The sequence below is a fragment of the Lissotriton vulgaris genome, chromosome 1_1 (assembly GCF_964263255.1).
Source record: "Lissotriton vulgaris chromosome 1_1, aLisVul1.2, whole genome shotgun sequence".
Lineage (NCBI taxonomy): Eukaryota > Metazoa > Chordata > Amphibia > Caudata > Salamandridae > Lissotriton > Lissotriton vulgaris.
This window is the reverse complement of record NC_141685.1, coordinates 1,415,542,796-1,415,561,456: the sequence shown is the minus strand read 5'-3', so window position 1 is coordinate 1,415,561,456 and position 18,661 is coordinate 1,415,542,796. Positions and strand designations below refer to the sequence as shown.

At 45.2% G+C, this 18,661-nt stretch overlaps 1 protein-coding gene across 1 annotated transcript in view; it reads left to right on the top strand.

Moving 5' to 3' along the window:
• LOC147750621 (uncharacterized) overlaps positions 1 to 18,661 on the top strand; it is a 920,203-nt gene that overhangs the window by 221,153 nt on the left and 680,389 nt on the right. Inside the window, exon 8 of the mRNA XM_086929808.1 lies at positions 8,178 to 8,240. Within this exon, the coding sequence (XP_086785934.1) occupies positions 8,178 to 8,240 (63 nt within the window). The remainder of the gene's footprint in view (positions 1 to 8,177; positions 8,241 to 18,661) is intronic.

Sequence of the window (18,661 nt, the reverse complement as noted above, 5' to 3'; positions counted from 1 at the left end):
TTTCATTATTCCATACACATTGCTGTTTTTAAAAACCTACTTATAGTGCATCTCATTTTTAGGCACTCATTACAACATTAGATTTAAATTATTTTCCCTACTGAAACAGAGGTTTGGACAGGAAGCAAAATTAATATATTATCCCACACTTATAGTTTTCCACTGATATATTCAAGCAGGTCGAACATGCAATACTTCTTAGGGGGAAAGGCGCATTAAAGGGAAAGATGTGCATAATTCTATAGGTTAAAAACCAATTCAGGTTTTTATTTCTTGTTTTCATGATGGAAAATATGAAAAGGACTTCTTCGCCATACATGATAAATGTATGATCCTAGGATAATGATATTTACCACATGTGGTAAATACCCCACATTGTTAGAAGGGATGTTGCCTTATGGAATGTGGAAGGTTATTTTACACATGCTTTATATTATCATTTCTACATTTTAGCAATGAAACAGCTTGGGATATATTGTTATATATACCTATTGTACTACATTATATTTCTGTTTTCGGTGATGATTTTCCCTCATGATAGAAATAACTTGATTTAAAAAATTGTTTTAATTACAAGAACAGTGAAAATGCATTGATTACATTCTTTTGCACTACATTAAGATTGAAGGATATATGTGAAGTCAAACTTTGTGTCAAATATTTATAGGTATTAAAATACTAAAATATGGGCTTTTTGATAATATTTCTATCATTGTCTGTTTCTATAGCCACAGCACCTCCCCACACTAAAACCACAACAGGCACTACGGTCTATACATCAACTACTGGAAGTATGTATTTCAATGATTTCCCCCATGCTTGCTTCTTAATTTGCATTGCCTACTGATTTTATTTTCAAAATATAAAATAGGCACCCACATTTACAAAGTGTCTTTGATGCTGCATATACTCCAATTCGAAGTTTGCCAATAGAAAGGTGCTTTTTCTAATGCACCAATCCAAATTTGGAAATCAGTAATCTTTTGCACGCGCTTAAAATTGGATTACAACCTCGACCTATTCAGTAGTTGGAAAGCTCAAATGTTAGTAATCTCTATACAGACTTAATATGTGATTTATAACTATTTTGCGAGTGTAATGCCGTCAAAAACATTGAAAATTACTGACTCCTATGTTTGAGTGATACCTTAGTCACGAAAAGGACAGAGCAAGTTTGGGACCCCTTCCACATTCTGAATATAAATTAAAACAGAATTGAAGAGTAGGTAGTGGATCACTGCTAATACATCCAAAAATCTTTACAAAAAATGTTTTTTAAGTGCTACACTATACTTTAAATAGAATTGGCTCCATATGAAAAACAAAAATGATTTCAAGACAATCACAGATGTGTTGATCACCAGACATTAGTAGGCCACAATCACTGTGATGGCAATCAATTGAAGTTGGTTCCGATTTGAAAAATGTATATTAAATATTCATAAAGTAGACTGGAATATCATGCACTTAGAAACAGAATATTACCAATCAAATATTATTATGTAAGTTTGTTTGTAAATGTCAATGCTGGTCATAAACAGTTTTCCATGTCTGACATTTAGTGCATATGGCCATTGTTCCATTATTGAAAACAAAATGTGCAATTAGGAGTGTTTGTATATATCCCACACACAATGTAATATTCAACCATTCAATTGTAATGAAGTTACAGAGTCAAGAAGCACTTTCAGGATGCCAGTTTATATTGTTGTCAGATATATTTCCTCAAACATAGCATTTTAGCTTAATTTTACCCTTCAGTGCAATCATATTCCATATACTTCATTGTATTTAAATACATACTCGAAGAGCATATGATGGATTAGACACTCATAGATGTACAGGGTTAAATTCTGTTCTTTGCGGAATCAAGCAATTGACTAGAAAGTAACATTATTTTATAATCAGAACCTCATAGTTTTCAATTGATAGATTCCAGTGGATCAAACGCATACATGTTTACTGAGGAAAGTTACACTAATTTGCAAACTGTGCAGATTTCAGCGTGTTAAAAAGAAATGCAACTGTTTATGTCTCATTTTTATGTTAAAATCTAGGAGAATGAGTTATTTGCCACATATGGTAAATTTAGCACCCTAAGGAAATGTTATTTAGCAAATTGTTATAAAGGTTCTTACCCTACGTAAAGTGGAGGGCTATTTTACACATGCATAACAGTTGCATCTTAGCTACATAACTGATTGGGAGATATTTTCATATATTCCTATCCTATTACATTGTAGTTCTATTTTATTAATGATTTTCTCACAGTTATAAAAAAATAACTTGATCGTAAGAGATAATTTATACAAACATAGCAGAGACCAGCTTAAAGACTGTTGGGCAACCTAATTGGCAACCTAATGACACGCTATTGACGAAAGAAATAACAGTGATCCGGGAGGGGGCAGGAGAAAACATAGAGGGTGCAAATCTGAGCTCAGAAGAGGCAACAAAATCTAAAATGGAACCTGCACTGCTTCAGGAGGTTACTTTGGAAAAGATTGTAAATCATCCTGGCCCGGAAAAACTAACTGACAAGGAGAAAGCCCCTTGCGAATGCTTCTTTTCCGTTTCAGAAGGTGGTGAGTGGTCGGAGGATGACAGCTCTGAGCAGGAAGGTAGTAACTTGGAAACAGAAAGTGTGCCAGAACATGATCGAGGGTCACATATATCTGCGGCAAGACCACCTGCTGGGATCAAAGTGCAGGAGCTTAGCTGGGATCATTCGTCAGCCACTCCATTACTTGGGAGCCCACATGGGGAAGCCGCACAGATGTCCCTCCTAGTGGTGATACACAAGGAAATCCTTGCACCCAGGGAAGAAACCCGTCAGGACAGTCGTAAGACACAGGCCGCTGTTAGAAAGATGCAATGCACTGTGAGGAAACTGTCCAAAGTGTGTGTCAACTTTGGCGATCAAGTGTCAAACCTTGAGGAAAGAGTGGTCTTAACGGAGGCAGAGTCAGTGGCAGCCACTACCAAGGTAGATGCCCGAAATGCTCAAATAATGGACATCCAATGGAAGCTGGAGGACCTGGAGAACCGACAGAGACGGAATAACCTCCGGTTGCTGGGGGTACAGGAGGGGGCTGAAGGGACGGATGTGAGAGCATTTGTCATTAAGCTCTTCGAGCAAGCATTTGTAGATCTACCAGGTTGGATCTGGGCGGAGGAAATACAGCGGGCTCATCGCACCCCATTCAAGCCAAATAAGCATCCAAAGGAAGGGGATAAGCCAAGAGCGATACTGATATTCTTAGGCAACTTTGTGTTGAGACAAGCGATATCGGAGAAAGGGAGACCAGATTCAAGAAAGACCGTTGGAGGGATATCGTTTTTTGTCAGGCCCGACTTCTGTCATATAACAGTGGAGAGGCGATGGAGGTTGAGACAGTTAATTTTACCATTTCAAGCTAAAAAGATGCAGGCTTACTTGATCAACCCGGCACAACTGAAAATAATCAATGCTGGCAGAACATTGTATTTCACGTCTGCAGTCAAAGCCAACGAATATTTAGACTCTCAAGGGGCATGAGTTTGTTTAATTAACCCTTTTTTCCTAACAGGATGTGCAATGGCATATTGATAAGTCTCGATAAGCTTGCTAATAGGCCAAATTCATTATTTTTTCTCAGCACAGTATTATGGCTGTATGAAGTGTGGTGTGTGGTTTCCCTTTGGCATTCAGGTACTCATTGGCGGCTTATTCATATCCAGGGTATGGATTTTATGGACGGTTTTGATTAATTTCATCTCCACTGCTTTAACCGCCTCTCCATCGCGTGCACAAACTAGGTCTGCGCGCCTTACTTGAGTTGGTGTGTGGGTGGGGGTGCTGGTGGGGGTGGGGGCGAAGGAAGGTGGGGGGTGGGGGGGAGAATGGTGGGAAGGAAGGGGGAGGGAGGGGAGGGGAGGGTGGGAGGAAAAAGCAAAAAACAAGATGTTTTGGTACAAAGAGGTTTCGGGTTTCAGTCAGAGAATTTCATCAACAACAACAATTGATAAATCAAGGGTGTGTCCTTTATACTATCAGGGAAAATTAATACAATTTTATGTCACACATTAAAATCTGCTCCATCAATATTGATGGGCTAAATGATTGGAGAAAGTGCCAGAGATTGGGTCATTTCGTCAGATATAATAATCTGGATATTCTGTGTGTGCAAGAGACCCACCTCCCATGGGCTAAGAAAAATCTATTAAATATCAGGGGCTATGAGATATTGGCATTCTCATCACAAACTTCATCGGTCAGGGGGGTAGCTATTCTTGCCAAACAAAGTCTAGGTGGGGTAAAGAGAGTGAAGGCGGCTAGCTCAGGAAGATGGGCAATAGCCGATTTGACCCTTGGTTATACATTGTGCACAGTGTATGGGTCAAATTATGATGACCCGGAAGTGTTTGATATCCTAGAGAAAGAGTTGGCAGATTGGCCGACAACGATTATAATGTGTGGGGATATGAATATTTCGGTTGATTGGAATAGGTCAGGTAGTTACTCAGGATGTAAGCCAAAAGTGCTTAGGACCCTGACCTCACTCATGAGATCGCATGGGCTTGAGGATGTTTGGAATGTGAAAAAACCTACCGAACCGGGCTTTACTTATTTCTCTTTCCCGCATCGGAAATACTCCAAATTGGACTATTTCCTGCTCTCCTCAGATAAGCTTTGTAAAGTTAATGTCATGAAATTACCCAAGTACATCTCTGACCACAACCCACTGATTTTAACATGTGTGGTGGATAATGTTGAAAGGCGTCAAACAAACTGGTCATTTGAGAGAAAGCTCCTTGCGGATGACAGGTTTGTGAGACATATAAGACAATTGACTAGGGAATTCTATGAGATTAATCGGTATAGTGCTTCCAGCGAAGTAGTTTGGGATACTTTTAAGGCAACTCTGAGGGGTAAGACAATAAGTTGCTTAGCCAGATTGAGGAAGGAGGATAGGATGAATGTTGAAACTCTGATTGGGGAGCTAGGAATAGTAGAAGCACAACATATCAAAGAGATAGGGCAGGGGGCTGATGGTCAGGCAAGTTTAAACAGGCTACCATCAAAGCTGATCTCCAGGGGGTAGTGACGCAGAACGAGTCTAGGGAGTATCAGTCCTCTAGGGCAAAGTGATACGAGACAAGGGAACAGGCAGGAAGAGCATTAGCACTCCGGGTCAGGCAGGAGAGATCTAAAAACTTGATCTCCAGTATTCAGGAAAATGGGACTGAACATACTGAGCCTAAAGAAATACTGAGAGTTTTCCAGATCTTCTACCAAAAACTATATGATGAAGAGGGTGGGGGGACTGTACAAAGTCCAGTCCTCAAAGATGATGGCCCAGAATTAGACGAAAGAAGTAGGGAGATGTTGGAACGCTACATGACTTTGACTGAGATAAAGATGGCGCTTCAGGAACTAGCAGCTGGTAAAGCTGCGGGACCTGATGGGATCCCCCTCGAAGTATATAGTTGCTTAGAGGAGGGAATCAACCCAATCCTGCTGGATCTATTTACCGGTATAGTGTGCTCGGGTCTAATCCCTGATACCTGGAAGGAGACAAACATTGTCATATTTCATAAAAAAAGGTAAACCTAAAAATAATCCAGGTTCATATCGTCCGATATCCCTTTTTAATACGGACACAAAATTACATTCCAAGGTCTGGGCGAAAAGATTGGGGGGGATCATTGGTCGATTGGTCTCCCCGTGACAGCATGGGTTCATGCCAGGTCGAGGCACTACGGATCACATAAGGAGTGCTATAGCATTATTCGATGCCCATGCCGCCACGGGTGGAGATATGGCCATGATCCTCTTCGATGCGGAGAAAGCATTCGACCGTGTGATCTGGGAATATCTGTGGGGGATCTTGGCCGGAAGGAGTTTTGGGAACTAGAGCATGAGGGCAATCAAGGCGATGTACAGTGACCCGGTTGCTAGGGTTATGGTTATGGGTCAAAGTTCGGATTAAATAATAATCAGAAGGGGGACTCGGCAAGGATGCCCCTGCTCCCCGATTTTATTCTCACTGTATATTGATCCTCTTATACAAAAAATTCAGGTGTCTGAACAGATTACCCCAGTGATACTCAATGGCCATACTACCAAACTTCTGGCAAACGCTGAAAATTTGGCAATTATAACAACGGCCCCTCAACAAGCTATGGCCGAGATATGTCAGTTGGCTAAGGACTTTGGTGTACGGTCAGGGTATCGCCTGAATTAGGAAAAAACACAGATCATATGCACGAGTAACATCACTAAGCTGGATCAAAGATGTGTGGAATCAGCTGTATATCTGGGTGTAAGGGTGAATGCTAATGTAAATAAGATTATTGCGGATAACTATTTACCACTGATAGATTCAATTGAAAAGGAGCTTAATAGGATAGATGTATTACATTTATCACTGATTGACAAGGTAAATGTATTGAAAATGACTATGTTTCCTAAGCTCCTCTATCTGTTCCATGCCATTCCATTGCTATTGGAAGAGGGGACAATTATGAAAATCGAAGCAATGTTTATCCGTTTCATCTGGCAGTATGGGAAAGTTAGAAGATCGATTGCCCGCATGTCTCTACCACTTAAGAGGGGTGGCCTGGTGATGCCTAATATCAGGCTGTATCATTGGACATGTCTTTTGGTTCAAATTAATGTATTGTTTCAATATGATCTGGAAACATTAGAATCCCAGCCTGGCATTCAAGCACTCCCCTCTATCTATGAACTCTTAGTGGGAAGGAAGGCAGTAGGGCTACTGATGTGCGAATTTGACCGGAGGTATTACAGGAGAGCCAGATATAAGACTCTGATGGGGGGATGGGGAACTTGTAAGCTGGTAATGAAATTTTTGAACATCCCAAAAGTTCATGTTAATATTGATCTCTGGAAATCTAACACCTTTGCCCATTTAGGTCAAAATAGAAATAGTCGTCTGTGGAGGGAGCTGGGAGTTATGTGTCTAGGTGATGTTACACTAGGCAACGAGATTCTTGGTTTTAATATACTGCAGCAAAAATTTGGGCTCCCAGCCAGTCAGTGGCTTCTATATGGGCAAATTGCTCAAACACTTCGCTCACTCAGGCCTAGGTTATCTCTTTTGGTGAGCAATCCAATTGTAGATTATTTGAAAAAGGGAGGCAGTAAAATTAGAATAGGGTATAATAATCTTCTACAAGAGCTGGAGGATGATATGGAAAAGACAGAAACTACGCTAGCTCAAAAAATTGGCGACCCAGATGTGGATTTAGATTTAGCCCTAATACTGAATAAGAAGATCTTTCGTTCCTCAAATCTGCGGGCTCAGCACTATAAGACCCTTTTTAACTTGTATTTTACCCCATCAAAATTGTTCGCCTGGGGCGTAAGAGATAATGACAGGTGCCCCAGATGTAATACGGGTCCAGCAGATTTACTCCATATGATTTCTAACTGTCCGAATTTAACACTGATTATTAGGGAGATACAGTTATTTTTGGAGGGGCTGCTAGAACAAAACATCGTTCTATTCCCTATTGTGGTTTTAGTAGGCACGGACGGCAAACTGAAGGCAGAAGGTGAGGTTGAAGCCCTGGTTTTTATATCAGTGGCTATACTGCGTTTATTAATTTCTGCTGGATGGAAAGATACCACTGCACCCACATTTCAGCAGTGGTTAACACGGTTTTTAGGAATGCATAATATCGAGGAGTGCTAGTATGATTTTAAGGGAAAGAAAACACGTGAGTTGGGTAGAAACATATGGGCACCGGTCAGAAAATGGAGGGAATCTAAGCAGTGAAAATACAAGCTGAATTGTTTATAAGATTGGATGGTCCTTATGTCTACTCATGCCTACCCCAGCATTTTTAATCCTTCCTTTTACTTTTTGTATTTTCTATTTATTGCTGTTGACGTATTTATTCTGATTGTGTAAATGAATTGATATATGTAATGACTTTTTTACCTCAATACCCCGAAACATCTCAATAAATAAAATTTAAAAAAAGTAAGAAATAATTTATTAACAAGAATACATTAAGGTATTGATCACATATCATTTCACATCACTATAAAGTCAAGAATATGTGTGGATTCCGAATGCATGACAAATATTTATTTGTGTACTTGAATATAAAAAATATGAAAACATGTAGCTTTTATATAATATTTCCATTGTTGTCTATTTCCATAGCTACCACTATTCCACCCACTAAAATCACAACAGGCACTACGGTCTATACTTCAACCACTGGAAGTATGTATTTCAATGATTTCTCCCCAAAGTTGCTTGTTAACATGCATTCCTTCCTGATTTTATTTGTGTAATACCAAAATATGTAACCACATGTACAGAGCACTTTAATGGCTGCACATACTGCAATTTTTAGTCCGCAAGTGTAAATATGCTTTTAATAATGTACCAATCCAAATGTGAAAGTCAGTAAACTTGTACTTACTCTTAAAGGAGGGATATAACCTATACCTATTCATGTTTTAGCAAGGGCAAAATGTGGTCATCACTTATAAAAATTAAAGAAAGAAGTGATATATCAATATTTTGCTAGTGCAATCCAGTCATAAAGCTTTAAAACTTGCTGTGTCTTGCATTTGAGTGTTACACATAAGCAAAAAAGGACGAGGCCAGTTTGAAACCCCTTTCCCTTTTTGAATTTAAAACAAAGTTTGTTGGAGAGTAGGAAGGGGACCACTGCTTACTCTTCAACAAAAAAATTAAAAACTATACATTTCTCCTAATTACTCTGCACACTTTAAGAAAAATGGGCTGCAAACAAAAATTATATTTTATTTTAAGATGATCACAAGCATAGTGTTGTTGTTGTATGACTTTATTCGATATAAAATATCAGAAAAGTATGAATAACCCAATTTCATCACTTTAGGACAGACCAATATTTAAAAAAAAAGAGAGAACAATGTCTCATTGTCATACAATCATTACACAAACCACTATCATCTTATTTAAAAACACGTTGTACAAAATATAAATATTCCATAAAAACTGTACAAAGATAAAAAACAGTTCATATACAATAAAAAAAAACGCAATATAGGAGGGGGACCTCACTTATGTTCCTGGTTCCTAATAGTATTCTCCCTCAGTAGCTTACTTCTGATTATCCAGGCAAAGCCCAAATATTTAGCTGTCCCACAGATTGTACTGAGGGAGGATGTGTCAGTTTTTAAAATACGCAACACCTCCCTATGGTTCTTAGCTCCCAAGTTAATACAAATGGGTTTCAGCCATTTTCTTCTTGCATGCTTGCATGCCGGACAAGCAAATAGAAAGTGGGGAATAGATTCAGTGGGGGAAGCAAAGCCGGGGCACATCCTACCTTTCACGATGTTAGATTTCCACCGTACGGTGAAGTCATTAAGTGGGAGTGTTCCAAACCTAAACTTCAAGTGTAATGCCTTTTCTTGCTGAGATTGGATAGAGGCAAGAAAGGGCTCCAATTTAGAAGTGGGCTTATGATCTAGGAACTGCTCCGTCAAAGTGCCCTGTTTGGAATTCAGTGTGGCTTCTGCAATGACCCACTCCCAATAGACTTTCTTTACTGCTTGTTTTGGTGGCGGGGTCTGGCTTTCCCAAGCCTCTGCCAGTCCGATGTCCCCAACAAGCTGTTTCAGTTTGGATATCCATTTAATCTTTTGGCCGGTGCCAAGTTGGACTAACTCGCTAAAGGTAGCATAATTACACAATTCTGGGGTCCTTCTCAGGCGCACCCAGAATAATAGGGGGAGTAGCCTTGCTATTTCGTTAATTGGATGTTTCCCATAATCGTGACGGAGCACAACTAGTGGGGTCGATGGAGGGAGTGAGACCAGGTCTCTGAAGAACTTATTCTCTGATCTCACTAGGTCCATGGTGTTCTCGAATCCCCAAAGCTCCGCCCCATAGAGGGACGAGGGCAAGAATTTGCCCTCATACACCTTAATGGCTGGGGCTACTGTTCTACTAAGGGAAAGTTGCTGATGTCTTGCGATTGCCCCCGAAACCCGTTTGTGGGTAAGCAACATTTTTGACAGATGGGAGTTCCACTTCATCGAGTTGTTGACCCGTATGCCCAAGTAGTCGAAAGCTTTGACTAATTCTAATGGGGAGTCATTCAACTTGATGGTGTTCCTAAATCGTTTAGATGGTGCCAGTGCCATTAGCTTAGTTTTAGATGTGTTGATACATAGGCCCCTGGAGTCGCAAAACTGGATGAACCGGTCTAATAGTTTTTGTAGTCCCATCGGGCTTTTTGAGATCAAGATGGTATCATCGGCAAAGAGCAACTTGGGGGATTTTTCACCTGCCAGGGTTGGTGCATCGGCTGGGTCCTCCCTCAAATGGTCCACCACCCCATTAACAAAGAGGGAGAATAGAGTCGGGGCCAAAACGCAACCATGTCGTACCCCTCTTTCTACCGCTACCCTTTCTGTCAGGTGGCCCTATCGCCCCCACCTAATTCAGGCGTAGTTCCCATCATGTAGGCGTTTAATGAAGTCCAGAATCGGGGGGGGGATGCCTAAGTCAAATATTACCTGCCAAATTTGGCACGAGGGACCAGGTCGAAGGCTGTTCTTAAATCGATGAATGCCAAATAGAGGCTGCCTTTTTCAATGATCACAGATTTCCAGTAGATCATGTAAAATCTAAAGACCTGGTCCATCGTGCCAACCCCCTGTCTGAACCATGCCTGAAAATATGATAGGACACTATCCACATCCATCCAGGACCTTAACCGTGTGAGGAGGACCCTGCCTACCACTTTCTGAACTACATTGATTAGACTAATCGGTCTGTAGTTGGCAGGGTCCTCCCTATTCCCCTTCTTGTAGATGGTCACTACCTCAGCGCCTTTAAAGGAATCTGGAACAGCATGTCCGCTGGCAATGAGGTTCATTACCTGGAGGATGAAAAGGGCCAAAAGCTTTTGGTCATGCAATAATAGATCGCCAGGGAGGCCATCGGGTCCCGCCGCCTTGCCTGCCACTATGCTTGCAATAGCTGATGTCACTTCATTCTGCCCAAATATTTCCATTGGTTTGGGAACCTCATTGATAGATAGCCGAGTCCCCTGCCCAGAGGGTGTGCTCCCTACGTCTCCAGAGTACAAGCCAAGAAAGTGGTCATACCATTTACTCCCTGAGATATGGTTGGGAAGCGGGTCTGTTCCCCTCCTCAAACTGATTTGAGCTCCTGCCAGTGTGATTCTTCCCACAAACGTTTCGCTTGTTCTATTGTCCTTGTATAGATCTTTCTAGCTAAGCTTATTTTTACTTGATCTTTTTCCCTAAGAGCTGCGGATAGATCCCGTCTTTTTTCCCTGCATGTAGCAGAGTACCACAGATTAGTCGATTGTGGAGATAGGGCGTTGCTATCCCTATTGCCTTTTATACGGAAAAACTCACCCAACCTACCTATGGTCTCCTGATAGAGCCCGGGGAACTCAGAATCTTGCATATCCTCAGGGATGGTGTTAAAAGATTCGAAGTCCAAGATCCTCTGCTCTATGAGGTTCCTAATATTCGCAAGTGTCTCGCCCTGATTAGCGACCATATGCCACCTAAGACATCGGTTGCAGTTAGATAGTACTACCTCCCTTGTCGACAGCACCGGAGTACTAGCAGTCGCAATTGATGTAGTGTCCTCCCCTCGTGTAATTTGCATGGACAGGGGGGTGTGATCACAATCAATCTTGGAATAACCTTCATGTCAATGTGATCAACCCATAAACGTATGTCCAGCAGTATATAGTCAATCCGAGAGGGGGAACTGATCCTGTTATATGTGTAGGATCCACAAGGATCAGAACGGGTCATTAACTGTTCTTAGATTGTGCTCTAATGTCAGGGCATTAATTTGTATGGCTCTTTGGGTCCATTTCTTTATTGGCGCTATATTAAGAGTCAGAATGGCCCAATTGGTGTCCTCATCTCCGATGTCCATGATATCTTCTCCGCTCAAGGATTCATAAGTGCAGTTGAAATCACCTGCGACGATGATACCCGAGATACTAGTGTTGTAAGACAATTTTAGATCTAAAGCTGTTAGAGTGGATGACACTTGGGCACCTGGAGACCCTCTAGCATAAACATTTTTGTCCCTTCTGAATGTCAAGTGCAATATATCCTGGGAAGAGGTGTTATGTTTAGTAACAGACCAATTTAGGCCACTGTTGATCCATATATGGACCCCCCCCCCGAAGGGCGTCCTTTGCCTGAGGTAGTCGCCGGGATGTAGTATGTGGAAAACCCTGGCTTATGTAGGGGGACCAAGCTCCATGTCTCCTGAAATAAGCAGATGTCATATTTGCCAATAAATTCCTTCCATTCAGGAAGAGCTAATTTGTATCCCTGCTATGTTCCAGGAGAGAAATTGGATCACCCCTACACTTTTGTTAATTAGATCGGCGTGTCTCACCTCCCCTGGCACTGGTGGATCGATAATCTCCTTTGTGTTCTCACTTTCATTGCCTCCTAGCTCGGACGGATCAGGACCCGCAACGTTTTCTCTATGTATGTACTGCTCAGGGACAGGGGGAAGATCAGATGGCCACATATCCTCTAGTCAATCAACTAGACTCAGCCCAGAATCCCTCACCTCCCGAGCCACTGACCAAAGCAGGAAGCGCTGGATCTGAATGGAAGAGTGCTCGGGGTGACGTTCTGAACTCGAGTACCAGTAGATTCTCTGCGATCATAGGGTCATAGAGTTGTATCTCAATACAGTCGGTCTTGGAATCAGCCTTTGTAACCCACGTCACTTTTGCCATGTCCTCCGGTATGATGGATCTGCAGCCCCTTGTGTGCCTCAACCAATTATTGCTTTATTGTGTACATACTCGCTACTTTCGTAGCCCCCAACAGTATTGAGTCTTGGTACATGTGTCCTATATATTGTTGGCATGTAGTTGTCCCGATGAGTTTTGTCGCCTTGTAATCTTGGGTGAGCGACTTGCTTACTTAGGACTGGTTTTGGGGGGGCCAAGCAGTGGTTGTTTGCTGCTAGGGTGGCCTGGCCCATAGCTCGCTCCTTGGGACCCCTAGCTCTCACAGACTGAGCATATGTTCTGATGTTGGATGGTAAAGTATTGGTGCCCAGGGAGCCCTCTGATCGTTGGCCTACTATTGGGGGTAGAATAGAAGGAGGGCCCCCAAGGTGTTCTAATCCAGCCCTTTTAACCATCGTGTTGGGCACATGGGGCAGGGATGGGGCAAGACCAACAGGGAGACCAACCCGTCCGACAAAAAGACCCTCAACCTTGACACTTAAGGATGCCAGGTCCCTCTCCAGCTCTTTAATCCTCTCTAATAGCTCCTTCTTTGTATACCCACACGGTTCACAACTAACCACATCCTCAGTAGTTACATTATCAGTTTGTCTCCCCCAGTGATATTGAAGTCATGTCTCCATTTACATGTTCGAGGGCTGCAAACCTATTTGAACAGAGAACCTGGGTGGCTATGACATGTTCCCAGTGTAACCCCCCGGGGGATTCAACTATTAATGCTGAATTAGTGATGGGGTTTAAGTCGGAACCCTCTTTGGCCAAGGCTGGTATATTATGCACTTCGCAAGCATGATGCCTCTGGGGGATTTGTCTGGTAAACATAGAAGGGATTACTCTTCCTTGGACCGGGGACGAAGTCTCGTCAAGTTGACAAGTGTCACTGCTCGAGGTTTTGGTGCTATTACGACCCAGAACTTCACACTCGTTAACTATTGCTTCTATTCTGGTCAGCACACAAATAGTCGCTGCATGGTGCACTTTCTTGGCTTTTTTACCTTTTTTGGTTGTGGGTAACCCCCCAACCCTCCATAGCCTTCCTTTTACCCATATCAATAAGGTGACAAGAAGAGACCACACTTGCGAGACCAGTCAGTCATGCAATGAGGTGGGTTTGAAGACGCACCGATAGATGAACACTTCAGAAGGCCCAGCTTATGTCAGAGGTTTGTTCACAGTACCTTTGGGAGCTCGATAAGGCAGGCAACAGATGAAATAGGGGGGGCCCAGCCTCCTCCGGCCACAGACGGCCCGCCCTTTGCCAGGGCTTACCCCGGCGCCAGTCCGCACGCCTCCCGTGCAGCGGGAGGACTCACACGAATATATACTCCCAATGGTAGAAGGGAGGGGCAAGCTGTCTCAGTTAGACCCACAGGCTCCCAGACCCTGCAGTTCTTTTGGCAGAGTGCGAGTGTAGGAGAGTAGGGTCTGCTATCCTATGGTCACCCCAAATTTTTGCTTTTTGCTTCACTGGTTTATGACTTAATGTGGCTGTGGGCCTGCTAATCAGACCCACAGCCTGCTGTTCTCTCTCTAAATTACTGCCAATGCACTCTAGGTGCATTACGAATTGGAACTGGTTCACCTTATGGGCCCCTGTAACAGTGTACCCTAGGTAACCTGGGCATAGGTGTATCCAAGGCCAACCAGGGGCTGCAGCATGTATTGTGCCACCCCTGGCCTGGCCTCCATATTTTGACACAACTGGCTGATCACTCAGCTGGGGTAAGTTGGTGTAATCACCTCTTACTTAGATATAGCATCCCATATCTAACCTTAACTGGACACATGTTAACCTGTAAGCCATTCCTATGGAAGGCCCCTGCAATCCTGGGGGCAGAGTGCGTGGTTTCATATGAGATGGTGCTCTAGCATGGGCTGAGCCTGTCTGCAGCTGTTGGGAACAACTCCCTTAGCTGTTCCGGGATATTGCCATACCATATACTCTTAAGTGCATTATAATCCTCGCGGTTATATGCTAACTTTGGTTTGGCTTTATCAAAACATGTCGAGTAAGATGTCATACGATTTGGAATACTATCCCCTCAACAGTTCTGTCGACGGGGATAGCATTCCACCCTTCTAGAGGGACACGACATGTACATAGCCTTAACCCCGGTTAAAGTTAACCAGAGCCTCAGCATCACAAAATGGATGCTGCCACCACAGACACAAGTCTGACCTCCTGCTGCTGGGAGTCCTTCCAGCGAGGGAGGCTTGGACAAAGGGTTTCCTGCCTTGGGAGGTGCGAGCACCACCCCAGACAGGATTTTGTGTATTGGGTAGGACAGGGCTGAATAGAATCAGACATGCCCGGGGCACACAAGGTGTCCCCGTGCATAAGCCAGTCCAAACTGGTCCTGGGACTTTCCAGACCCAGGCCTGGCGAGGAGATGGACAAAGGAAAGGGGGTGTAACCGCCCCCCTTCCTGGTCCGACCCAGAGGAGGGACCTAGCAGGTGATCCACCACTCAGATTGGGAATAAGAGTGGGAGCAGTGCCATAGCACCTCAGATCATCCTGAAATCAACTTAAAACTAAGAAGACGCCAGACTTCGACATTCTGCTGTACAGAAGACTGAAGAGCATCTCCCTTGTGGCCTAGGAGTGGCCACCCTGTGAACACAGGCACCATCCAGCAACTCGACGTCTGCTTTGCCGCCGCCTCCTGCCGGAGCCCGAGCCCAAAGCCCAACGTGACCCAGACTCCCAGACTTCTCACCGCTCTATCCACAGTCCCTGCAAAGAAGGGACCCGTGGAGGCACCGAGAGACGTGGGACTGGACATCTTGGAAGACCCCCGAAAAGCTGACTGCACAGCACCCGAGGCACCCTCGATGCTGTGCTTTGAGGATTGAGAAGCCCCACAACAAAGCAGCCATTGCACCAAAGATCAGCCCCCCAGCATCTCCATGATCTGTGTGGGGCCCTTTTGCATTGTGCCACTCAACGCGCCATCCCGGCCACTTGCCACGTGGTCAGCGGCCATCTTGCCGACGAAACCTACAATCTACACTGCGGGTCTGGTTGCCCCAGACTTGCCCTCGCTTCTGTAAAAAGGAGCACCCGCTCTGACCTTGCTGGTCCGAGTGATAAGCCTTTTTCACTTCCTACATGGCTTGCATTAGCCAAGGCCTGTTTGCTTCGATCAAGTTGCCGACACCGCCATCAGCTAGAACCTTTATGGTACAGCTCGTGACCAACGCCTGGACTTCCTCGACCTCTTCGTGTCCACATGGCTGCTGAGAGAAGCTACACCTCATCGCCTGTTTACACCCGACATCGGCTGGCTCCAATCTGGTTCCACGGTAGTCACTGGCTAGTGACTTTGAACATTGTCCCCTCTGCTTTCAGGTCTTCACCACTTCATATCCACCCTTGGATCCACCGGAACTGCCGCCTGCAGCATCTTCAGCTCCAAGCACCATCGACCTACGTGACGAAACCCGACACTACTTCGCAACTGTGCACCCGCTTCCTGTGGGTGAGGTAACTCAGCAACGCTGGTGTTTCTACACTGGTACACACCTCTAGTGTCTGTGTCTAAAGTTTCATCCTTATAGATCACTCGGAAGGTTCCTAAAACACCAACTTTGTAACTTTTACGCACCATAGACAAAGCATTGGTGAATGCGTGCACTTTAAACACTGCACCAGAGTCCCGCGGGCCTTTCCCGACTTAGTCACTGCTAGTTCCGATCAGCTCCAGCGATTCCCTAGGCCTTCTTCCTTTTCAATTGGTATCTCTTATACCACTTTCTTAATATATGGTTTGAGTGGCATCCCGCCCTCATCCATATTGTGCAACTTCTATGTATTATAACTGTGTTTTGTTTTAACGCTTGTGCTTCTGTGCTCATAAAGAGTATAGGGGATATTTGTAGTTAATAAATATATATATATATTTTCAATATATATCTGTGTGGTGTCCTTTCATTTGGTATTCAAGGGGATTGTGTATGGTAAAACAGCTTGCTTCACATGCCTTCACAGAGTTTAGCCTAAGACTGCTTTGTCCACGCTACTAGGATAGCTGGTCTATAAGGTTGACTTACAACCAATCATCATAAGGGTTGCTTGGCATGGTACAAGGTGATCACTAGAATTAGTGAGCATCACATACCAGGCCAACTTCTCACATTGGTGAGCAGCGGTTGGGATTTGAGCTTGCTGTTTGTTTTACCATTACAATCTTTGAGAGTATCATTTGAAAGATCATACAGGTACCTGCTAGGTACATATAAAACAATACTAGTATACTGCTCTGTGATACTTGGACCGGCGCTGCTGAAACCACAAGGCTTTTCAAACCGACGCCTCGCGGAACCCGCTCTGCGGGTCCCGCTTCGGACTTTCACTTGCCTGCTTCCACTGGTTTTCCTGCCCAGCTGCTCTTGTGGGGCTGTGTGAGGCTGCAGGGCTGCGAGCGCGAACCGGGACTCACCTTCCCAGGAGTCCCGGTGTCAGTGGCCGAGTCACCTGGCCCCGCTCTCCCTGACCGCCCGCCCCCCCCTCCATCAACTGAAAAGGGGCAAGGAATCTTTTCTCCGTGGGACACTGCTCTGTGATACTTGGACCGGCGCTGCTGAAACCACAAGGCTTTTCAAACCCACGCCTCGCGGAACCCGCTCCGCGGGTCCCACTTCGGACTTTCACTTGCCTGCTTCCACTGGTTTTCCTGCCCAGCTGCTCTTGTGGGGCTGTGTGAGGCTGCAGGGCTGCGAGCGCGAACCGGGACTCACCTTCCCAGGAGTCCCGGTGTCAGTGGCCGAGTCACCTGGCCCCGCTCTCCCTGACCGCCCTGCCCCCCCTCCATCAACTGAAAAGGGGCAAGGAATCTTTTCTCCGTGGGACACTGCTCTGTGATATTTGGACCGGCGCTGCTGAAACCACAAGGCTTTTCAAACCCACGCCTCGCGGAACCTGCTCCGCGGGTCCCGCTTCGGACTTTCACTTGCCTGCTTCCACTGGTTTTCCTGCCCAGCTGCTCTTGTGGGGCTGTGTGAGGCTGCAGGGCTGCGAGCGCGAACCGGGACTCACCTTCCCAGGAGTCCCGGTGTCAGTGGCCGAGTCACCTGGCCCGCTCTCCCTGACCGCCCCGCCCCCCCTCCATCAACTGAAAAGGGGCAAGGAATCTTTTCTCCGTGGGACACTGCTCTGTGATACTTGGACCAGCGCTGCTGAAACCACAAGGCTTTTCAAACCCACGCCTCGCGGAACCCGCTCCGCGGGTCCCGCTTCGGACTTTCACTTGCCTGCTTCCACTGGTTTTCCTGCCCAGCTGCTCTTGTCGGGCTGTGTGAGGCTGCAGGGCTGCGAGCGCGAACCGGGACTCACCTTCCCAGGAGTCCCGGTGTCAGTGGCCGAGTCACCTGGCCCCGCTCTCCCTGACCGCCCGCCCCCCCTCCATCAACTGAAAAGGGGCAAGGAATCTTTTCTCCGTGGGACACTGCTCTGTGATACTTGGACCGGCGCTGCTGAAACCACAAGGCTTTTCAAACCCACGCCTCGCGGAACCCGCTCCGCGGGTCCCGCTTCGGACTTTCACTTGCCTGCTTCCACTGGTTTTCCTGCCCAGCTGCTCTTGTGGGGCTGTGTGAGGCTGCAGGGCTGCGAGCGCGAACCGGGACTCACCTTCCCAGGAGGACCGGTGTCAGTGGCCGAGTCACCTGGCCCCGCTCTCCCTGACCGCCCCGCCCCCCCTCCATCAACTGAAAAGGGGCAAGGAATCTTTTCTCCGTGGGACACTGCTCTGTGATACTTGGACCGGCGCTGCTGAAACCACAAGGCTTTTCAAACCCACGCCTCGCGGAACCCGCTCCGCGGGTCCCGCTTCGGACTTTCACTTGCCTGCTTCCACTGGTTTTCCTGCCCAGCT